The sequence below is a fragment of the Balaenoptera physalus genome (genome assembly GCF_965194825.1).
Source record: "Balaenoptera physalus genome assembly, chromosome: 8".
Taxonomy (NCBI): domain Eukaryota; kingdom Metazoa; phylum Chordata; class Mammalia; order Artiodactyla; family Balaenopteridae; genus Balaenoptera; species Balaenoptera physalus.
In genome coordinates, this window is record NC_138887.1 from 78,180,318 (window position 1) to 78,203,652 (window position 23,335).

At 56.2% G+C, this 23,335-nt stretch overlaps 1 protein-coding gene across 4 annotated transcripts in view; it reads left to right on the forward strand.

The window, feature by feature from the left end:
* Window positions 1-472: 472 nt before the first annotated feature.
* Window positions 473-23,335, forward strand: part of ADCYAP1R1 (ADCYAP receptor type I) — a 51,487-nt gene continuing 28,624 nt past the window's right edge. For 3 of the 4 annotated variants that reach the window (XM_082471964.1, XM_082471965.1, XM_082471966.1), the window contains exons 1-3: window positions 475-791; window positions 12,048-12,186; window positions 13,696-13,801. In XM_082471964.1, the coding sequence (XP_082328090.1) occupies window positions 12,136-12,186; window positions 13,696-13,801 (157 nt within the window). In that variant the 5' untranslated portion in view covers window positions 475-791; window positions 12,048-12,135. Of the gene's footprint in view, window positions 792-12,047; window positions 12,187-13,695; window positions 13,802-23,335 lie in introns of all 4 variants that reach the window. The other variant, XM_082471967.1, reaches the window with a different exon arrangement.

Genomic DNA, 23,335 nt, shown 5'->3' on the forward strand with positions numbered 1-23,335 from the left:
TGTGTGGGCAAAGAAAATCCCAAGGGGAGTCTGGGTCTTGCCCTGTACGGAAGGCTTCCTGGAGGAGGAGGAGCTGGCTCACACAGGGAATCAGGAGGACGTGGGAGGCAGAAGGCAGAGGGTTTCTCGCTCTGGGTATCTTGGGAGGGTTGAAAGGAGGGCGGTAAGCCCCGGGGAAGGCCCGACGCTGAGCCCCAGAAGCCGAACTACAGAGGGGAATTGTTGCCTCCGCATCCTCCCCGCCAGGTCTCTGCGCCGAAGCTCCTGCTCCCATGTGCTGCGGGCGGGGTCCCGCTCCCCTCCATCCCCGGCCTAACCCCTCCCCCGGGCGCCCATTGGCCTGTACCCCACCCCCAGCCTGAGAAGTGCGCGGGGGAAGGCGGTGGTCGGCCGCCTCCCTCCTGCCCCCGGCCTGCCTTCGCGGCGGAGGCGGCGCCTTTCCCGCAGCGCAGACCCAGCTGGGCGGGCGCGCCGCGCAGGGCGGGCGAGGGCAGGCGGGGGGCGCAGCGCTCGGGCCCCGGGCGGCGACTGACGGCGGCAGCGGCGGCTCCAGGCGAGCGCGGTCCCCGCGTGCGCACAAGCTCGCTCTGCCGCGCAGGGACCCACGGCTACCGGCAGCCGGCGGACACACGGACGCGGAGACCCGGGCTCGGCGCGCGCTGCTGAGCGCACACGCTCTCCGTCCTCGGGCGGCTCGGGGCGCGGACTCGCCGCTGCGCGCCCTCCGCGCGGAGTCTGCCCCGGGCCGACCCGCAGCCCGCGGCCCCGCGGCGAGGCCCCGCTGTGAGCAGGTAAGGGCCGCCCCGCCGCCCCTGCCCCTCTAAGCCCTGTCCGCCCTCCCCCGACTCCAGAACCTTCGCCCCTTGGGGACCACGGAGCCCCTCCTCCAGCTCGGCTGTCTCCGCAAGCAGCGTCCTTCACCGACGGAGAGCGGGCCAGGGCCAGAGCGGGGCCAACCTCCCGAAACCTAAATGAAGCCGTCTCCCGCCGCTGCTCCCATCCTGCGCGACTGTCTGATACCCTCCCTCTCGCCGCCCCCCCCCCGCCCTCCCAATATCTGGGATCATGCTCGGGGGCGACCGATTTTTGCAGCTCGCAGGGGGTGGGGTCAGCTAGCTACCTCGCGCCCCTCTCCGTGCCAGAAGGGAGGACCAGGGGCAGGGAAGGCACTGCGGCCGGAGGGACCCACAGGGACCTGTCTCCCTACTCCCAGGGCAGACGGACGCGGCTAGGCGAAGCTGGAGGGTCCCCTGGGGGCTGGGTACCGCAGTCCTCACGGGATTTGAGGGGTGGGCAAGCGATGTGCTGTGTAGAGGGTGGAGTATGGGCCGGCGGAGAATGTCCCCCTGTAGTGACACCTTCGGGATTGTTCAAAAGCGTCGTCTCTCGGTTTCCCGCGGCGCAGAGAGGTGGGGGTCCGGATGCCTGGGCTTCTGCGGTCCCGCGAGGAAACGCCCCACGGGGGCGTGTGGGAGAAAAGCGTTGGCCTCCGCTGGCTGAAGTGGGCTCGCCTGAGATGAGACCCCTGCCCGCTGCCTTAAAGGCACAGGCTCGTGCTGCAGCTGTGGGAGGCTAGGGCCCACATCCTGGGCAGGCAGGACCTTTGCAGGTTGGGTGGGGGGTGGTCCGAAGGGGCCAGGGTGCCAATGGATGGAGCTAGACGCTCAGGGGAGAGCCCAGCCAGGAGCTGATTGTATTTCACGTGGAGCTGGGAGTGGAAGCTCACCCTGGCCCGTGTTCAGACCCCCTTTGAAAGCTGCTGGGGGAAGGATGGAGGACCCCTGCTAAATTCTCCAGATGATTTCTATGCTTTTAGTGCAGGTGCATGTCTCCTTTATCCGCTCCCCCCGCCTTCCCACACACACCAAAAGAAAATACACAGCATTTGGCTTTTCTAGTGAGCAGCACTGCTTGGGGGGTGGCTGGGGGATGGGAGGGGGCTACACAGTCTGTGGAGGGCACCCTGCCTTGGGACCCTCTTGGGCAGAGGCAGACAAGCATTGTGAAGGTCAGGCTAGAGGCTTTTGAGAGGCTGTGGGCTTCTGAAGGGGATACAAAACTATGTATGGGCCTTGGTTGGGGGGCAGCAGCACTCAGATTTTCTCAGGGGCCCAGTCTGAGTTGGTGCTGGGTGCAGGTTGGGTTGGCAGAACCCCCAGTCCCCCGATGAGTCTGGGGCTCCTGCTCTCCACTGACTTTGGGGAGGGCAAGCAGAGGTGCCAGTCTGGACACAAGTCAAAATTTGAGTATATGAATTAGAGATAGAACACCCTGGGGCAGGCCCTGTCCAGATCTTTCAAACAATTCATCAACAAGTGTGTGTGGGGTGACCAGGGAGGCGAACCTGGTGCCTTCCCTCCCCTGTGGTGGGTAGTTCGTCCATGATTCTGCGTCTGGGACGAGACCGTATGATTCTGTTCGCCCCTGTGTGCAGTGAGAGGGGTTATTTCTGGGGAGCCTCTTGAAGGACTCTTTCCTACATTCTAAGAACTAATCAGGCTAAAAGATTCATTAAGGTCCTGTTTTGTGTAAGGTTTAGGCTGGCAGGGCGTGGACTGGAGAAACACTTTGGAATACATCCTTTTTCGTGCGGCCACCCCTCTTTGCCATGCTCCTACTTTGGGACACTTGCTCAATTTGTGTTGAATGAACAAAACAAAACAAAATGGGTGTTTAGAGATCAGTATCTACAACTAAGAGGGTAGGAAAGACAAGAGCTAAGGCCATGAGGTGGCTTTCTTCCTGGGGATGTGGCCTCAGGTTCAGTGTCCCAGGTCTCTGGCCTCTTAGGGGTGAAGATTTCATTGACCCAGGGCTGGCACTGTTAAGCAGAGGACACCTTGTGCTGTCTGCCAGAGGGCAGAACCAAGGTGTGCCAAGCACAGAGCACGGGCTCAGCTCAGTGCCAGGAAGGCCTTGCTTCCCCAAGAGCTACCCAGTGTGGAGCCGACACTTGGGGTGACAGTGGGTTTCCTGTCTGGGGAGGTATGTGAGCAGAGGTCCCATGCCCCAGACAGGTGGGACTAGAGGCCCTGGAAGCCTCGGCCACCTCTGAATGGAGGAATCTACAAGTCCAGGGTCTGACTGGTCTGGGCCTAGTGGTCCAGCTGCCTGGCAACATGCAGGCTGGAAACTCTTCAGCTGCGGCGTGTTTGTACTGAGCCCTGGATGCCGTCAGAGGCACATGGTGACAGCCACCTCCACAGTGACACACAGAGAGGGAGTGACACACTGCCGGGGTGGCATAAAGGTTTCCCATGACACCTGCCAGAGAGCTGGGGCAAACATACAACAGCAGAGCACGACAGACATACGGACAATGGGACACACCCTCTCACACAGATCTTGACACACCTGGGGACTCAGACGTCTGCCCAACGAAGATCGCAAAGTCTTCCTTAATGAGCGTCCAGATGCACGTTGCATTGAGTGGAGAAAGCGTGTGTGTGTTGTTGCGTGAGGGTGGGTAGGCTTTTTCTGTAAAGGGCCAGATAGTAAATATTTTAGGCTTTGCTGACCATACACTAGGTTGCAACTGCTTCATCCTGCTGTCATAACGTAAAAGCAGCCATAGATGATACTTATGCAAATGAGCAGGGCTATGTTCTGATCAACTTTATTTATGGACACAAATTTGAATTTTGTACAATTTTCCTGTGTCATGAAGTATGAGCCTTTTAATTTTTTCCTGACCATTTGAAAATTAAAAAACATTTTTGGCTCACTGGCTGTACAAAAATAGGTGACAGGCCGGATCTGACCTGCTGGAAGGGTTTGTGAACCCCTGGGCTGTAGGTTAGCGAAGAGAAGTGGTTTAAGAGGTGGAAGAAGGGAGGGGCTTAGTCCTGGGGGCTCAAGCCGCCCTGGGGGGGGCCTTGGATGCTTCCCTTCACCCTGCCTGGAGCTCAGGGTGCCCATCTATTTAATGCCTGGCCTCAGCATCCTACCTTAGACAGGTCTCTGCTGTGTTCATGTGATAAACCTCCTGCATTAAGGACACCCTGAGACAACATTCATGCCTGAAAATGAAAGGACAGCGCGTCGCTAAGCTCACCAAACAGGTCCTGAGCCCCCATTCCCATTCACCCTCTTTGGCCAGGGGCATGCCCATCTCCACCAGTAGGAAAACCTCAGGGAAACCTGGACATGCCCCTTGTTCCCAGACAGGCTTCAAACTCACGAAGAGAAGGACGAGACCTGAAACAGCCCAGGCGGGAGTAAGGGGCTCCTCATCTAGGGCTGGTAGTTCTTAGAGGAGGGTGAGGCCAGTGGAGGTGGGTGCAGCCAGGGTGGGCTTCCTGGAGGTGGTGGTAGGAGGTTGGATTGGCCTTGTAGAATATCTGGACGTTCTCATCCCAGCTCCAGGCATTGCCTTAGCTGTCACCTTTCCCTCGTGAAAAATGGGCATCAGAGAAGGGTGGCTGAGACAAAAAAATAAACATACAGTTCCTTTGCGGGCACTTCCGATGTCCCAGTTTCTGATTTAAGGTCGTGTGGTGAATCGGGTCCTGCCTTTGGTTTCTTCCTATCCCTCCTGTCTGTCCCCTTCTGACGTTTCTTTCCTGCCATTTCCCCAGAGGGGTGGGCCAGGGAGACTTTCTTTTCCCACTTGCCCAAGCCTCTGGATTCTGTCCCCCACTTTCCATTCCAGCTGCCCTTCCCTGCCCAGGCCCCCATCACCTCTACCCTGAATCCAGGATAGGTTTTCTGCCTGCGCTTTTCTCCTTCCACTCAGCTCACCACCTTTCTGAGGAATACTCCCTAAATGGGAAGCTTAGCACTTCACTGCCCTGCTTAACACTCCTCAGTGCCCCCAGCCCTCTCCCGTGGAACTAGGCTGCAGTGTCCCTGGCATCCGCAGACTAGCACCAGCCTTCCACCCTCTCGTCCACCCCCAATTCCTGGTATCTTGCTGGGTCCCTCGACACCCCGCATTCACCTTCCTAAACCCGTCCACCCGGCACTCCTCAGGGTTTGAGGGTCCCCACCGCATGCTCTACCTGTGCCAGGTGCCAGGGCACCTGCCAGTCAGAGCTGGCCCGCCCTTCCAGGGACTCACAGCTACTCAGGAGGGACTGCTGGCTAGCAGGGGTCAGCGCAGGTGGCAGTGCTCTCCATCCCACCTTGCCCCAGCCTCACCCCCCGCCTGGGAGGTGCTCAGTAAACTATCCACAAACCAGAGCCTGCTTCCTGTGCCCTCCCTCCCACCCTCTCCCCACACACCTCCCACTGCCTTCCGTCACTTCCCGTCCCTCCTTTCCCCTTTCTGGTATCTTCTGTTTCCTCCTTCCCATTCTTCTCCCCTCATCCTCTTTCAGGCCCTGGGGAGCTGTCCCTGGCAGAGGACTCCCAGGACCCCTCCAGGACAGGAGATGTGCCTGAACTAGCCAGTGTGGAAGGGCTTTGCACCGTGACCTTGGGAAAGGCTCTGGGTCTCTATGGGCCTCAAACCCTCACCTGTGAAATGGGATATTGCTACCTGTGTGCATGTGTGCCCAGCCTTTTCCTACCCTGAGCCCGGGTTCCCTATGTGTAAAATGCAGGGCCTCAGTGGAATCATCGTAGGCCTTCCAGGGACCTGGCTTCTGTCACCTGCTGTGCACAGGACTCTGGGGACCAGGCTTTGAAAGGGGAACGTCAGCGTTAATGATTAATCCGTTGATTGCCCGAACACCCCTCACTCCGGCATTGGACACTGACCTTTATCAGCTCTGACCTTATTGAGGAGGAAAGAGGTTCTTGTTTCCCAGAAAGAAGTCAAGTTCCCTCCCTTTGAGGGGTGAGTTGTTGGAGGGGCAGTGTTTCATCTTTCAGGCTTCCCTCTCTGGTCCTCTGTACTAGGCGGGCGAGGAGGAAGTGGGAGGTGGGTGCTGCTCAGGTTTCGTTAATAAAGGGAGCGTGTGTAGAGCAAGGGAGGTGAACGATCCACCTTGCCTGGGTCATCTTCGGTGTGGTGTCCAGGCTTGGCACTGCCCCACGGTGGAGAGGGATGCTGAGCGGCCAGGGGAGTCCAATAGGAGAAGCCTCAGCTCCATGAGGGCAGAAGAGGGACCCAGGGCTGTGTGGCCCCATGGAGAGGAGGAGTGCGATGCTGCCCTCCCACTGTGGGGGGGCTCCCAGGAGGCAAAGGAGCCTGTGCTGCTCACGGCTGGCCCGGGAGGGTGCAGCGGAGAGACATCAAAGCTTCCCCTGAGGGCCCTGCACTAGCTGCTGGAGAGGGGTGAGCGCCCCAGCCCAGGAGCTGGACCACCCTCAGCTGGGGGGCTGCAGAAAGGGTCGTGCAGGGTGTGGGGCAGTGTGGGAGGTGGCTGCAGGGTCTCCGAGTCCCCTCCCACTCCACGCGGAAAGTCAGAGCCCGGTGAGTCACCGCCGGCTCCGGTGTGCTGACTGATGACGCCGTCTTCCTGCGTGCCTGGCGCAGTGGCTCGCCGGAGGACACAGCTGCTCTTTCTGTTCCCGCCCCAGGCCAGTCGCTGGGCTTATGGGGCCTGAGGAGGGCAGGTCCTCCCAAGTCTGTAAGGGGGACACGTGCGTTCCCGCCAGGCAGGGCTCCAGGACTGTCTCCTGTGTGACCTTGGGAAGTGTCTCCCCCAACCCCCCGGCCTCAGTTTCCCCACAGGAAACTCAGTACTGTGGGGGAGGTGACCTTTAAAGTCCATTTCAGGTCTGAAATGCTGTGTCTATAATTCACTGTTCTTAAGGAGGGTGCTTCAGATATAGAAGTGTGGGCAGAGGGGTAGCAGAGGGTGTGGGCAGAGGGGTAGCAGAGGGCCTGGCCAGTCCCCAGGGATGTGAGAGAGTACTAATAGGGTACCAATGGACTCTGAGCTGGTCTTCCTTTTACCAGTAACAGAGAGTGGCAGGAGCATAGGGATGGAGTGCGCAAGCTTTGGAGCCAGGCTGCTTCGGTTCACTTCCCAGCTCTACTGCATGCTTGCTGTGTGTCCTTGGGGAAGTTGCTTAGCCTTTCTGTGCCTCAGTCGCCTCAGCTATAGAATGAGGATAATGCTAGGAACGACTGCCTGGGTTTGGGGCAGGTGAAATGAGTTAATGCATATTGACTGTTTGGAAGAGTGCCTGGCATGTACCGAGTGGTTAATAAATGTTAGCCATTAGCAAATAAAAGTGCAGCAGGCCTGATGTTCCTATTTTGAATATGACAGAGGGCTTATGGTGGTGGAGGTGTCAGCAGGAAGGTGGAAAAACCTGAACACAAAGTGGTAAGATAATAATAATAGTTAACACATGTATAGCCCTTACTGGGAGCCAGGCTATACTCCTCTCTCCATAGTTTACTTATATCAATTGGTTGATGCCTCCCAGTAACATCTATGAAGTAGGTATTACTGTTATTCCATTTTCACATATAATTGAATTGAGGCAGAGAAAAGTTAAGTGGCTTCCCTGAGGTCTTTAAGCTTAAAACCCTAGCAAAATGGTTCACGAGTCCACCACGCTAAATGCCAGGAGGTAGTTTAATTGTCCTCAGATTAGTTGCACAAGCCAGTTTATCCCAGCAGAGCCTGGACCCAAGAGAGAGCACCTGGGAATATCAGTGCCCAGGTCATCCAGAGCCACACGCGTGGCTGGGCTGAAAGAGCCCAGCATCCATCCTCAGGGAGGGGAGAGTCCAACCCCAGGCTGCAGTGGCCAGGCCTGGCCCTTGGGAGGGTCACTGGCAGCTTGGGGAAGTCCAGAGGAGAGAGGCAGCTGGGACAGGGCGCAGGGGACAGGGCTGGGAGTGGCTGACCCAGGGGACACATCTCAAAGTGCTTTCCTGGGACAGAGGAGCCAGGCATGTTGTCCAGAGGAGCATGAGGTTTGGGACAGGTGGCCTCAGACCGTAAGCTCTGAGCATTGTCCCGCAGGGGCTGTGCCCAGTGGCCTCGGGGCGGGGGTCAGGGGAGAAGAGCTGGGGGCTGAGATCACCATCCTGGAGAGGCTGCAGGAGGTCGTCCCTGAGGTTTCCAGCTGAGGTCGGGAGTGGGAAGGTCAAGGCCTGGGAGCTCCCAGCTTCCCTCTTTCCACCTCTTGGCTAGTGAGTGTCTGTGTCCTGTCGGGCAGAGGGTGGACTGTAGTTGGGGAAGGTGAACAAGAAGGGGCAAAAGTGGGAATCAGGAACCCGGGTCTAGTGCCAGAGGAGGCCTCGTGTTGAGAGTACCCCAACCCCTCCACCCTGGGGCACTGGGCTGGGGGCACACCGCCCTCCTGGTTCACCGCGTTGTCTGAGCAGCCTGGTGACAAAGCACAGAGCGAGGGGATGGTTAGGCGGGGACCTCTGCTTGCTCCAGCTTGTTTTTAATCCACTGCAGGGATAAGCATCCCGCAAGTCTGGGCATCGTGTGTTTGTGTGTGTGTGTGTGTGTGTGTGTGTGTGTGTGTGTGTGTTGTGTGTGTGTGTTGTGTGTGTGTGTGTGTGTGTGTGTGTGTGTCCGCGCATGCTCATATGTATGTGTACCTGCAGCCACATCTGAATCCAAATAAATCTAACTGCCACTGAGTATCTGAATGCCTTTGCAGAATGAGTGTGTGTGTGATTATATGCATCAATAATTTGATAAACATATGTGAAGATCTAAATCGCTGTGTGATGCATCTGCACGTACCTTTGTGCTGTGCTCTGAGTGTGCCTCTGCATTTCTGTGAAGGTGTGTGGAGCTGTCTCTCAGTCCCTGAAGGAATCTCCACCTTTGTGTATTCCACACATGGGTGTTTGTATTGATGCCTTCAGGTGCGTGCCCTGGGGATAAATGTCTCTCTCTGTGGAGTTGACGTGTCTTTATGCTCTTCTCTGTAGACCTGTTTCTGTGTGTGTGTGTGTGTGTGTGTGTGTGTGTGTGTGTGTGTGTGTCTGAGAGAGAGAGAGAGAGAGAAAGAGAGGAGCGCGCCAGTCCTCAAAACACAAACTCCTTCTCTGCTTGCCCGCTGCCACCCGCTTGCCCTCCAGGGCACCCCCAGCTGGGCAAGCCACTAGCTCTTCCAGGCCAGCCCTCTTGGTCCTAATAAGTTACGGTTAAAATGGAGGCTTTATAATCCTATCTATACATGAGAATCACCTGAAGAGCTTAAACAACACTGATACCCGGGCCCCAGCCCAAGGCTTTCCGACTTAGTTGGGCAGGGGTATTTTTTTTTATTATTTATTTATTTATTTATTTATTTATTTATGGCTGTGTTGGGTCTTCGTTTCTGTGCGAGGGCTTTCTCTAGTTGCGGCGAGCGGGGGCCCCTCTTCATCGCGGTGCACGGGCCTCTCACTATCGCGGCCTCTCTTGTTGCGGAGCACAGGCTCCAGACGCGCAGGCTCAGCAATTGTGGCTCACGGGCCTAGTTGCTCCACGGCATGTGGGATCTTCCCGGACCAGGGCTCGAACCCGTGTCCCCTGCATTGGCAGGCAGATTCTCAACCACTGCGCCACCAGGGAAGCCCTGGCAGGGGTATTTTTAAACAGTCCTCAGTGGTTGTGCTGAGCAGCCCACGTTGAGGACTGTGTTAAGAGGTCAGAGCTCACCTTGCGTCCCGGGTCAGGGCTCAGGGGAGGAGGCCGTGAGTCTCCACTTGTGGGAACCCAGTCCTGAAGGAAGGGGGTAGTGCTCTTGCCATCTCAGGGGGCCCTGAGCACTCTTCCCTCTTCCCAGGCCTCTTCCTCCAGGAAACTTGCTTTGTGTCCCAGGGCAGAGGTCTCTCCCAAGAGATGTGTTTCTGGTGGCACATTGCTGGGAGTACAAGGGCGACGGCCTCCAGGAAGGAGCGCCGTGTGTCCACCTGGAGACACAGGCCATGCACCCATCTCCCTCCTCTGGCTTTGTCTGGGCTCGGCTGGCTGTGAGGCAGGCCAAGGAGGGAGCTGACATGGTGAGTCCCCTTCCTCTCGGCTAAGAAGGCTGAGACCCGCAGAAGCAAAAGTCTTGACTGTGGCCAAGTGCTGAGGCCAGAACCCAGGCCCAGGCCACAGGCTGTGGCTGCTTTCGCCCCTGCCAGGAGGGTCGAGGGAGGTGCTGGGGGCACCCAGGATTGTCCTGGGTGGAAGCCTCCCTGGCCCCAGACCCCACCAGGCCTTGGCTTGACATTGTCCTACGTGCAGGAGAGTCAATCCAGGTCTCGGAGGCCTTCTGCCTTAGTAGCTTCTCTAGGCCCTCAGTCTGTAGCATCTGCTGAGAAGCTGTGGGCCCGGCCTTCCTCTCTTCCAGCCGGGTGGGTAGGGAGCACCAGCTCTCTGCAGACAGGGCCTTGGCCTCCCCAGGGATAGTGGGGGTGGCCAACCCCCCTGCGGACCACTGGTGTCACATCATGCCAGAGGCAGCCTGTGGCCACCAGGTGTATGGAAGGTCCTGGGAGTGGGTACAGAGGCTGAAGCCTGTGCTTGGGGTGCCCGGGGGTGCTGAGGCCACTGCTTCCCCAGCCTGCCCAGTCCTTCCTGACACCTGGGGGAGAGGCTGGGCCAGCATCCCCATGGCCCCCCTGGGCTTCTCAGAGCATCTCTTGGGGATACCAAAGCGTCCCTCAGTATTTCCAAGTGGGCACCAAAAAGGCAGAACAGTGGGTAGATAAAACGGACCCCCTTTTCCTTGAACCTTCCTGCAGCTGGTTTTCTTTCTCCTTTTCGAGTGCTCGTTTGTCGCCAGATTGAGCTTGGAGAGGCCAAGGGGAGCTTGTTGAGGCAAGGAGAGAGGGAGGGAGGCGTGGGAGGCAGCCACTGGGGGCACAAAGGGCCCCAGGGTACCGGCTGCTCTGCCCATTGATGGGGGGTGTGTAAGGACTCATGGTTGGGAGGCAGCCCCCATGGGCCTCTTAAACCAGGCACCTGTGGGTTAGTGGTGGCCCTGACATGGGCCTACTCAATCTTTTTAATAATAATTTAATAGTAACAAAAAATTTTAATTACTGTATAGTATTTCATTGTATGGCTACGCAGGGGCCTATTAACAGTGCCTGCATGATGGATGGTTGGCTGCCGCATTTTTTGCTGTTGATGCTATTTTAAATGATGTTGCAGTGAATATCCTTGCATATGCTTCTTTCTGTATAAGCACAAATATCTCTCTAGGATAGATACCCAGATGCAGAATTGCTGGCTTGCAGGGAATATGTGTTAACGATCAGTTGTAGAAGCAGACCGGACTCTTCCTCTGGGCATGTGCTGGGGCTCCCTCAGGCTCCTCACTCGACTGCCCGTGCCCTTTCTGGTCCTCAGTAGTGACTCGGGCCTCAGAGCCCCAGGAGCTCTGGGGGGAAGGTCCTCGAGGTCCGGGCACATCCTCCTCGGTAGTCACTCTTTTTGTCTGTTGCATTGGTGAAGGCTTCATCCTGGAGGCCAAGTGGGCTGAGGCAGGGTGAAAGGAGGCTATGTTTGTTGGGGACCAGGCTCGGCTGGTGGAACAAAGCGGCCCTGTATGAGTGAGTGAGTTAGAGAGAAGGGCACGTAGCAGCCTGAAGCTAGGTAGGCTGTCAGGCTGGCGGGCTGGCTCAGCGCCGCGGGTGCACTCAGTCATCCTGGCTCCTTTTGGTGTGTCGCTCCCCACCTCTCGGTGTTGTCCTGGCTGCTCTGTCCAACCTGGGTCCGGCATCGGGGAGGGGGAAAGAGCAGCAGGGGTGAGCACGTGATGCCTTAGGGACAGGTGGTGCATAGGTGGCACGTGTCACTGTCACCCACGTTCCATAGGTGGGAAATTCATCATATGCCCGCACCTGAGAGCAAGAGGGACCTGGAAATGTCCTCTCCAGGTGGGCACGCATGTGCCAGCTAAAACTCTCTTCCTGTGGAGGGAGATTTGGGGACACGGTCACCTGCTGCAGAGGAGAAAGCCATTCAGACCATTCTTGTAGTCCGACGGCGCCCGACCCAGCGTGTTCCCTGCTGTATCACCAGTGTCTGGTAGTGAGTAGGCACTCGGCAGATGCTTGTGGGATAGAAGAATAAAGAACAGCACAAAGGCATGGAGGGGGGTTACCCTTGGAGGCTTTGATGCAGGTAGGGGTGGGGGGCTGTCGCCGCCCCTCTTATGCCGCTGGACCCGCAGGATTCATGCCTTTCCTTTCTTTCTAGCCTGTAGATACCTGGGGCTGAGCAGCAGCTGCTGTGAGTGAGAGGCGGGCAGCAGTGGCCTGAGCCTCCTTCTGGGCTGAGAAACATCATGACCAGCGTTGTACAGGCCTTCCTGGCTGCCCTCCTGCTGCTGCCTATGGTAAGGGCCCAGGAACCTCCCCTCCATGACCAGCTGGAGCCCCAGGCTCACCTGAGCTCCCACCCCAGATAACCTGTGTCTTTTGTGTGCTGTCAGCCAAGCTCAGTTCCCATGGCTGGTATCTCTGCCAGCACCCCCCTGGACCATCTGGCACTTCTGTGTGAACTAAAAAGGGTGTCCCTTCCTCAAGACCCTGTACCGATTTGACCAGAAATTGTTACATAATTTACAAATCTATTATGATAGTAACATATGCAGCAGCCTTTAGAGTTGTGCAGTACACAACCTGCTCAACTGTATGCAGGGGCCCTCGTCAAGGCCGCGGAAGGCTCTTGTGATCCTGGTCCCCAGCTCACTAGTCTCTGGCAGGTTAGAGCTCAGAAGGCTGCTCTCTGCTCATGTCTCTGAGCAAGAGGGATGTGGTGCAGGGTGCCCAGGCATTGGCCCCTGCCCCTCAACCTGGGAATTCTGACCAGCATGGATGCAGCTGTCTTCAGAGCCCTGGGTGCCGGTCCTGCCTCTGCCCTGACTTACTGTGTGACCACAGACAAGCTCATCCCTTTCCGTGCACATCTGTGAACAGTCAGAGCTAGACTGGATCCCTGAGCACTGCTCTCGGCAGCTTGGGATGCCTTGTGCCTGCCTCCACACTCGCCAGCATCCCCTTATGGAACCATCCCTGCCCTGGAGTTTTGAGTTGAAGTGACGACATTAGGATGCAGCTGTCGTGATAGCATCCGTGGGCTTTGAAGTTACTTGGTCCTACACTTAAATCCAGTATCTGCCACTAACCAGCCGTGTGACCTTGGGCAGGAGTTTCTAAACTTCTCTGAGCCTCAGTTTCCTCCTTTGTCACATGGGGCAGGAGTAGATGAGAGTGGCTACTAAGCCCCACGGAAGACTACCACTGTCCTTCACCTGCAGCTCCCGGGCCCCCAGAGGAGAGAGAGGATGAGCTCTCTCAGCCCCTCCTCTCTCTCACCCCCTGCTTGCTCCCCTAAAGTGCACTTGTAGCCTCGTGGTCTCTGGAGCTGGAGTGCCTGGGTTTGAATCCTGGCTGTACAGACTACTAAACTGTGTGACCCTGAGCAAGTTTCGTAACATCTCTGTGCTTAAGTGTCACATCTGTAGAATGGGAAATGGTAAAAATAGTGCCTGCTTTGTAGTACTCTTGATATATATATGCGTGCATATGACAGAGTAATGCACTCAGTTAGTACAGTGCTCTGTGTGTGCTTGCTAATGTTATTATAAGACATGGAAACTGAGACCCAGGAAGCGGGTGGGATCTGCCCAGGTCCCACACTGAGTTGGTGAAGGGGAAGAGTCCCCATGGCATCTGTGACGAAGTGGAGGCAGGGTCCCCGCTGGCTCTGAAATCTCTCTGTCACTATCGTCTTCCTGCTTCTGTCGCTCCCCTTCCCCCGCTGCCCCTGAGGCTTAGGTAGCAGGGCTTGTAGGTGAACCTCCCTGCTCCTTCTCACCGTCTATCCCCTGTGCCTCCTGCAGGCTACCGCCATGCACTCTGACTGCATGTTCAAGAAAGAGCAAGCCATGTGCCTGGAGAAGATCCAGAGGGCCAACGAGCTGCTGGGCTTGAATGACTCCTCCCCAGGTGAGGAGGGTGGCGGGGAGGGCCACCACCCCTGGCACATCCAGGCCAGCCTTAGAAGTCATGTCCCAGCCTCTGGCCAACTTATAGAAAGTAGTGGAGGGTACAGGTCCCTGGGTCCTTCAGAAAGCCCTTTGGGGTGATGGAGCCCTGGATCTGCTCTAGGCAGTGACACTGGGGTTGCCCTCCTTGGGGATGGCCTGCCCTGGATGCCTCCCTCTGGAAGGGGCTATTCCGGGTGACTGGACGTGGCCGCCTTCACTCCCATGGGAGCTGGGATAGAGCTGGTGTCTGGGCTGAGCAGTGGCTGTCAGAGAGCTCGTTAGCAGGCCGCCTGGGCCTGGTGGTGGAAGGGACACAGCTGTTGCTGGTGGCCGAGCTAGAGAGCACCTGGTCCCCCCAGAGCATGAGGTGTGGGATCATTCCCGTCTCCTTGGCTCACTCCATCAGAAGGCAGAGAACAAGGCAGCAGAACCCCAGTCCTGTGCGTGTCTGGTGCTGCTATTCTCCTGGGGCTGCTACCAGCCTGGGGGGCCTGATGCCGCTTCCTTGTGCTGGATGGTACCACGCACTGCAGGACATTTAGTGGCCTTAGCTCTCCCGTTAGATACCCCTAACACCCCCTGATCTCAATGACAGTCCCAAAAGCCTCACTTTTCTAGATGTCCCAAGGGAGTGGCATGGCCCCGGCTGAGAACCAGTTGTCCTGTGTAACCCCTTTCCTCCTAACTCCCCTGCTGTGCAGATGGGACGCTGAGGCCCATAGAGCAAGGGTACCCTCAGCTTCCTGACTCCAGCAGGGCCAGGGAGAGGGTCTGTGTGGGAAGTTGGGGATTTGGGGGTAGGGGGCGTCACTGGAGGACTCGCCAGATTCTCTCATGCCTCAGTCACTGGAGGTGGGGTTCTCCACCCACCCTAGAGGGGTCCACTTTTCCCCCCGATCCTCCCCATTTACAGGGAGCTCTTCTGAGCACCATCTGTTTAAATGCTTGATTAGTCTGCAGCCCAGTTAAATGCAATCGTCCCGCTGGGCTGGGCTCCCTAGCCAGTCAGCTCAGCAGGCATTAACTGGTAATGGAATCACTCCCAGCCATGCTGGCCTTTCCCTCCAGGTGAGCTCTTGCTCAGCTCTAACTGAGGCCAAAAGTGGATTTGAGGCCTCACCAGCCAGGGAAACCGAGGCAGGGGTCCTAGATGGGTGCACAGTTGCAGGAGACTCAAAGAATATCTTGTCCAGGCCTCTTGTCTAGGGGATGGGAATGTGGAGCCTGGAGGGCAGTGACTCTTTAGAACCATGGGAAGGGGGAGTATCAGGCTCAGGTGGGCCTGGAACCCAGGTGCCCTCCCTCCCAACCCGGGGCCATTGTTCCTGCTTCTCAGGTCTCAGATATACTTGGGATCGAGTAGTAGGAAGCGTCTGTAGGGATGGGTCGAGGTGGGATGCGGGGCTGGGACTGGGCCAGCAGGCATGCAGGCGAATTGCACCTGTGGAGCCCTGGGCAGGGAGAGGACAAGCCCCCCCGCCTTCCCCCACAGGGGCATCCAGGCGGAGGTGTGAGCATGAGTGAGGCAGCTGGAAGGATGGAAACCACCCCAGGAGGGGCAGACCAGTGCTGCCGGGAGGGGCTGTCACCCCCAGGCATGCTCAGGAGAGGACGATGAAAGGAATTCTCTGTGGGGAAGGATTCATGGAGAAGGTGGCGTTTACATCAGGTCCTTTCAGACCTGGCTGTACGTCAGAGTCACCAGGGAGCTTTGAGGAAAATGCACCCAAGACACAATCCAAACAAGTTAAACCAGAACCTCACTCCATTGTAGTCACTGTGGTTTTTAGAGGCTCCCCAGGTGATTCTGACGAGAAACTAGGCTAAGAACCCCTGAGTTAGGCCCTAGGGAGGAGGAGGCACTTGATGGCAGGTGAGAGCTGAGGGATGGATGACTGGGGAGAACGTTCTGGGCTGAGGCAACCACAGCAGCAAGAGGCGGGTGGGGGAGGGGAGTGAGTCCGCCCCTAGGTCTGGAACCCTGCATTGGAGTCGGTGGGGATGGGCTAGAGGGACGCGTGGCTGAGGGTCCGGGAGCGGGTATCTGTGTGTTGCACGTCTGCCGCCACTGGAGTCGGAGGTCGGAGGGGACGGCAGTGGTAGCTTCCCCTGAGCTGCCATCCCTCCAGCTTTCCCCAGGACCCGGCCTGGACCTCCCTCTTCTAGCCCTGCCTCGGGGGCCCTGTGAGTCCGGTCACCCCCAAACCTGAACCTGGTCAAAGGACCCCAAGCCCGTGGAAGAATTTCAGTGACCCATCCACCTGCTCATTCATTCGCTCACTTATCCCCTCACGCTCTCCTGCACTCATTCAACTCACATGACGAGCTGGGATCTTAGGTGTCCAGCCCGGGCGGAGTGAGGGCAAAGCCAGGGGCGGGGCCTGCAGAGCTTCTGGGAGAATTTAAAGATGCTGATGGCCAGGCCCTCCCCACACCAGCGTGATTGGCATTTGGACAGGGGGACTTGTTGAGAGCACGTGTTAAAAGCCTCCCGACGATTCTAAAGTGTATCCAAGTTTGAGAGCCACTGGGTTGGCCAGAGAATAGCCTCCACCAGGGTGCTTATGTCAACTTGGGCCAGAGAGCAGCCCCCAGCGTCCAGGCAAACCCGGCTGGGAGCCAAGAGTCCAATCTGACTATAAGCAAGAATCAGCATTATGGTATTAATATCTGTGCTTGGGGTGAAATGAGAGAGGCCAGCCCTCCTGCTGTACCCCTTCTCTGCGCCTCCCCTGCCCGTTCTGTCCCGAGCACATGCACCATGCACAGAACGCTGGCCAGGGGTCAGCCGATGTCCCGGAAACACACTTGAAAAAGAAAATCTGTCAGCTTGTTCCAGTGACTGTGAGTGTGTATTCACAACAATGCTTGGATATATATTTTTATGTATTTATATATATATATATATATATATATATATATATATTACTTGTATGTCCCCATGATCTTTTAAATCCCATAAAGTGAGTGCATTGGAATGAAGACACTGATCTGTTAGAGGGGAGGCGTGTCTGTGGCATGTACGTGTGGTTGGGGGGGATGGTGAGGGGTTCCCAGGAGGGCACCTGCATCCCCTCAAATCCATATCCCTCACTGATCCTGGGACCTCCACCGCAAAGAGAACGTGGGACCGCAATGCATATAGGGGCCTTCAGGATGGAAGCCGAGGGACAGAGGTATGCTGGGGAGGGGCACCGGAGCTCAGCAGGCAGCTGAAGGGGGTAGAAAATATAGGTAAGATAGTGGAGGGTGAAAGCAAGCTTTCTGACTGGGTGGTTTTGTCCACAGCGTCCCTGGTGGGTTTTAAAGATGTTTATTGGGACCGTTGTTGAGGTGATATATTTAGTGGTTTTGTCCCTCATTCCAAACTCCTGAATGCTAAACAGAACTTGAGACAGCACCAGGTCCGGCTGTATCATGTGACACACGGAGAGGCTGAGGCCAGAGTTGGGTGTCGCTGGCCAAGTCACACCGAGGGCCAGAGCCAGTTCTGGGACAGGACCCAGGTCTGCTGTCCCAGCCAGGGAGGGCCCTCTGTGCTGCAGTGCTCTTGTGCCCAGAGAGAAGCAGAAAGGACTCCTGTGCGTGGGAACCAGCGCGTCCTCTCTGGAGCGTCCCCAGACCCACACAGGGCACAGGCACTGCCTGCTGGGCTGGCCGCTTTGTTCTCTCGGCTCAGCCCGGCCAGCCTGCCTGCCCAGGGTGAGTCCTGCCAGCACGTCCTCTTTGTGGGACTGCGGGCTTGCATCAGTCTGGAGGCCTTCCCTGCATCTAAGTGGGCTGGTCAGGTGTGGTCCTCCTTGGGGGTCCCACGCCCCATACTCTGGAGAAGATGGAAGAGGGAGGCCTGAAGCAGCCTTGGCAGGGGCAGGAGGGAAGTGGCTTGGAGGAGGGACAAGAAAGCCTGCTCATTGCTATTCTGACCCAGCCTCTGAGGCCTGTCCAGGCTGCAGAGTGTGTATCCTAGCCCCCAGCTCCACCCTCACCAGAAGAGAGGCCTGGAGGAGGGCGGGGGAACCACTGCAAGGCTGGGCCCAGGCTCCCCATCCTCGGAGCACGATCAGCTTCTTGTCTGTGCCTCCCAGCTGCTCTGAGAACGAACAGACCCCCAGCGTGGGGAGGGGGCGGCGTCTGTAGGGACCCTCCCTCTGTGGAACTCGCTCCCCAAATCTGACAAAGGGTTCTGTTTCTGTCCAAACCTGTTTTCCTTTGGTCCGTAGTTCTCAGGCTTAAGCCTGTATCAGAACCTGCTGGAAGGCTTGTTAAAACCCAGATTACTGGGCCCAGCCCCAGTTTCTGACTCAGTGGGTTTGATGGGGCCCGAGTGTCTGTATCTCTGGCAAGCTCCCGGTGGCGCTTCTGCTCTGGGGTCCGCACTTTGAGAACCACTGACTTCCAGAGGGGAGGGCTGCATCTCTAGTCCTTCCTCCACTCCCCCAGCACGGAATTCACAGCTGGTTCTCATTTTATGGATCAGAAACATTGGCTGTAAGGTAGATTTCAGTAAATCGAATCATTTTTTACCCGTGAATCGCATGCCGAAATGAGGGGCTTGTTCTAACAATACCCAGGCATCCTCAGGCAGCTTCTCAAAGAGAGGACTGCGCCTTTGTTTGAGTCCCCTTGGCGCCCCTGGTCTCATGAGTTTTGAACACTGTGTGGAACTGGACAGAATCATCACCATGACAACCCGAGATTAGCTCCTTATTTTGTTCCAGTCGGGGCTAATGGCTCTTGCGTTCTCTCTCCATTCAACCTGCGCAAGCGGTCTTTTCCCCTCCTGCTGTCGCAAGGCACTGCCTCTCCTTGGCTGCTTTGTGTGTCAGCATCTTAGTGGGAGCAGCCCCGGAGAGTGTGCCCAGCATTCTCCCCCCGAGTGGGAATCCCCCGGTGCCTGAATTCCTCCCATCAAGTCCCATAGCGGCTTTCGGCGGGACAGACTGAGCCAGGAGGGCACAGGCAGGCTTCGTGTAGAATTGGGGCACAAGGGGGGTAGATCGGAAGGGTGCTTGGGGTGTCAGAGTGGAGAGTTCTCCCAGGGAAGAGGGTCGGTTCTTATTTCCTCTGCACGGGGAAGAAGAGGACAGGAACTTTCTCGACCCCGCAGCCGTGTCTGATGCACTTGACCACCTCCTCCTTGAAGCAGGCTTTCCTGCTGCTGTGTCACCAGCGTCTGCTGGTTTTCCTTGTATTTCTGGCCACCCCTCCTGAGTCTTCTTTGCCGGCTCCTCTTCTGAGTGGTGGCATCTCTTCTGTTGGGGCCAGGCCCTAGTCTCTTCTCTTTTTTTCTTCTCAAATCTACGCCCTCTCACTGGACATATCATCTGGGTCCACGGCCCTACAGAGCCTCCCTGTGCCGACCACTTCCCGTTCTCTTCTTCCAGTTCCAACTTCCCCGCTGAACGCCAGAAATTTGTCTAACTGCCTATTTGAAATCTAGCTTCACTTGGCTCTTCGCATCATCTCAAACTAAACATACCCCAGATGACACTCTTGAGTTCCAGCTTGCCGATTCCCTCCAGCACTTGCTTCTCATCCAGCCCTCCCCACTGTGGCGAGTGGCTCAGCTAGCCAGCCATCTAGACACTCAAACCCAGGTGCCATCCTTGGCCCCTCTCTCCCGTTCCGCGCATCAGTCACGGTAGCCTAGACCATGCTGCGGTAACAAATGAACCTTAACATCTCAGAGACTTAGCACCATAACATTTCTTGCTTGCACACGTCACCAGCCAGCGTGGTCAGCAGAGGTGGGAGGTGGAGTTCGACTCTGCCTGGTCCTTCAGAGATCCAGGCTCCTTTCATCTCGCAACACTGCCACACTGGATATGCGGTCTCCAGGGATGCTGCAGAGAGGGGAGAGAGAGAGAGAAAGGGTATGGAGTCTGTGAGGGATGTTTTTGAGACCTGTTCGTCACTTCCCCCCACTTCCCATGGGTGAGCATTCACTCACAACGCTCCCTGGCACACTCACCGGCTGGGTCCAGCCAGTGTGTCACCAAGTCCTGTCAGTCCTGCCTACAGACTCTCCTACGCAGAACTCCTTTCTACCTTGGCTGCCATGGCTCCTAATCGAGCCCCACCACCCTCCTCTGGACTGCTGCCATATCCTGACAGACATGTCTCCATGTTTGCTTTCCTGCTCTTGAAATATATTACCTTCCCACACAGCTGAATCAGATCACGTGACTGCGTCTTCAAACCCATCTGTGGGAGGCAGAATAATGCCCCCACCAAAGATGCCCACGTCCTAATCCCCAAAGCCTGTGAATGTGTTGCCTTACATGACAAAAGGGACTTGGCAGGTATAATTAAGATGGAGCAAGTAGCCTGGATTATTCAGGTGGATCCAGTGTAGTCACAAGCGTCCTTATGGGTGACAGGAGGCAGCAGGAGGGTAAGAGGAGAGAGCTTTGAGGATGCTATGCTACTGGCTTGGAAGATGGAGAGAGTGGCCGCAGGTCAAGGGATGTGGGTGGCCTCCTGAACCTGGAAAAGACAAGGAAACAGATTCTCCTCTAGAGCCTCCAGAAGGAATGCTGACAACTTGACTTTGGCCCAGTGAGACTTCTGACCTCCAGAACTGTAAGATAAGAAATTGTGTCATTTTAAGCCACCAAGTTTGCTTTGTTATAGCAGCAACAGGAAAGTAATACACCATCCAAGGTTTTCTCAGCATTTGGCATTAAATCCAAACTCATTCCCATGACCACAGGCTATAAGCCCTGTGCGGGCACAGACCGGGGGGGTTTATTCACCCCACTTTTGCTCTTTGGTGTCTAACTTGTAACAGGCACTTAATATTTCTTGAATAAATGAGTGAAGAAGAGGGAAGGGAAGGGGAAAGAGAAGACACACAAAAGGTAAAAGGAGAAGGGGGGCGGGGGAGAAAAGGCATCTTGAAATCTTCTAGCCTCAGCAGAACTAAGCTTTGTTGGGACTGGAGTCTGGAGCAGATGGGGAAAGAGAAACTGGATGTGTTTTGTGGGCGTGGAAGGAAAATGAGTTGCTGTCCTTAGTTAGAAAAACCCAAGGCGCTCTCAGGAGCCCAAATCCCATCCTCATCTCCCTGGAAAACGTTCCTGGGAGGATTCAGCTCCAAGGCTCCTGAGGCCAGAGCAGACCCCATCAAGAACAGGAGAGGAGACAGACACCACCTCTCTTCCTGTGTGGGTCAGACCAGGAGGTGATAATTACAGGAGAAGTGTGCACAGGGCATCCTGGGAAGCCCCGAGATGGTGACCTGCGTCTCCTGTGACCCCAGTGATGCAGGCCAGAGAGGTGTGTGGATGGCTGAAAGCTCCCGATGGGGTCGGGGACATTGTCCCATAAAGCAAAACTGTTTCACAGCATTTCTGACACCAAATGTGTGGCTTTTCCATACCAAGCAATTCTCCAGTTTTCTCCGGATACCCACTGGATGTCCCTACAATTCAATTCAAATCTGACACTAACTACCTGGAGTTAGCACAGACCCAGCAGGTTAAGGGTCAGCTTCAGGAGACTGCTCCCCCATTTCAGATGCCAGTTGCAAGTCGTGGGTCCCCAGGTTACCCACACTTCAGTGTGTCTTGGCTACAAATCAGGAGTTCCCATGGCCTCCTCCTCAGGCTCCATAATTTGCTATAATGGCTCACAGAACTCGGGAACACGTTTACCAGTTTACTATAAAAGATGTTATAAAGGATATAAATGACCAGCCAGAGGAAGAGGTACATAGGGTGAGGTCCAGAAGGATCCCAAGTGTGGGAGCTTCTGTCTCTGTGGAGTTTGGAGTGTGCCACCTTCCTGGCACATGGATGTGTTCACCCACACAGAGGCTCTCCAGATCCCATTGTTTAGGGGTATATGGATGTTCCATTATGTAGGCATGATTGATTAAATCATTGGCCATTGGTGATTAACTCGATTTCCCGCCCCTCTCCCCTCCCCCAAGGTTGAGAGGTGGGGCTGAAAATTCCAATTCACTAATCACATAGTTGGTTCCTCTGGGGATCAGCCCCAGTCCTCCAAGAGTCATTTCATTAGCATACACTCAGATATGGCTGAAAGGGGCTTATGAGTAACAAAAGATGCTCCTCTGACACCATCACTCAGGATGTTACCAGGGTTTTAGGAGCTCTGTGCCAGGAATCCGGGATGAAGGCCAAATGCATAATTCTTATTATATCACAATATCATAGTCTCCTAAACCCAGACACTGGGATTGGGCCCTGGAGTTATGGGTTCTAGTTTCAGGCTTCATACCTGCCCTGGTGCTACAGGAATTTGCCCCTAGGATCCTTAGTCTATGGAGGGGACTCAGGCTAAGAACCAGGAGGACTTCCAGAGTGTGGCAGGCCACAGGGCAGGGTGAGGGGACCTTGGCAGATGCCCCTTTGAGGATGTCTGTCCTGGCAGTGGGGCCAGGGAAGGCAGCCCCAGCCTCCCAGCCATCCTTCTGGGCCCCAGCATATCCTGAGTCAATCTCTTCCCGATTTGAGTTCTAATCACTGAGAGTTGGGAGTCCCCTCAGAGACACCCAGCCCTTGCTGTGCACAGAGGGAAACTGAATCAGGACAGAGGGGATGGAGACTTACCAGAATTATGCAGTGAGCCCTTGGCAGAAGGTCTGGGACTTCCCTGGTGGTCCGGTAGTTGGGACTCTGCGCTTCCAACGCAGAGGGCACGGGTTTGATCCCCATGCGTGCCACGCGGTATGGCCAAAAATAAATAAATAAATAAACTTAAAAAAGAAAACAAGTCTGTGGCTGCCCTGCAGGTGTGGAGGGGACACCCTGCCCTCCCCCCCCCCCTCCTCAAATGCAAACTTCTCAAATTTGTTTTTTCGACCTCCGTAGCCCTGGGCCTGATGGGCCCTGGCACACTGTAGGTGCTCAGTGAATAGCTGTTAAGAGGATGGGTCCCTGCCTTGCCTCCACACCTCTGCCCTCCAACCTGGGAGCCCCTCCCCATTGTGCCATCCCCACCTGAGCCCTGTGTCCCTCCCTGCCCCTCGGCCCTTGTGACTCTGTTCGCTCGCTCTATAACGAGTCCTAGGCCTTAGGAACGTCAGCTGGCAGAAGCAGCTGGCCGTGCCAGGGCCTAATGTTCCACATTAAGGGAACATCTGTTGACTGGGGTTCCCAGGGCATGGGCCAGACACGGCCACGCTCCATGACCATTCCACGGTCAACACGGGCCATGGCGGCCAAAGATGTACTGTTAGGTCTTTTTTCAAGGATATGTTGTCATAACCAGCCACGTGCAGGTTGGAGTCCTGCTGTGATGGGTGGACAGGAGCCATCAGTGACAGACCTGGGACCCATCTCCCTTCATGTGGCCCCAGCATCCTCATCTTCTTGGTTGGTTGTCCTCAGAGCTTTCTATGATGCTTCTGTCTCCCAAACTCAGGCATTCTGGGAGCAGGATACTATAGGCTAATGTGACTGGGTGTGAATTCTAAAGTAGCCAGGTCTGAGTTCTGAGAGATAGGGTTTTCTGCACCTGGAAGCTT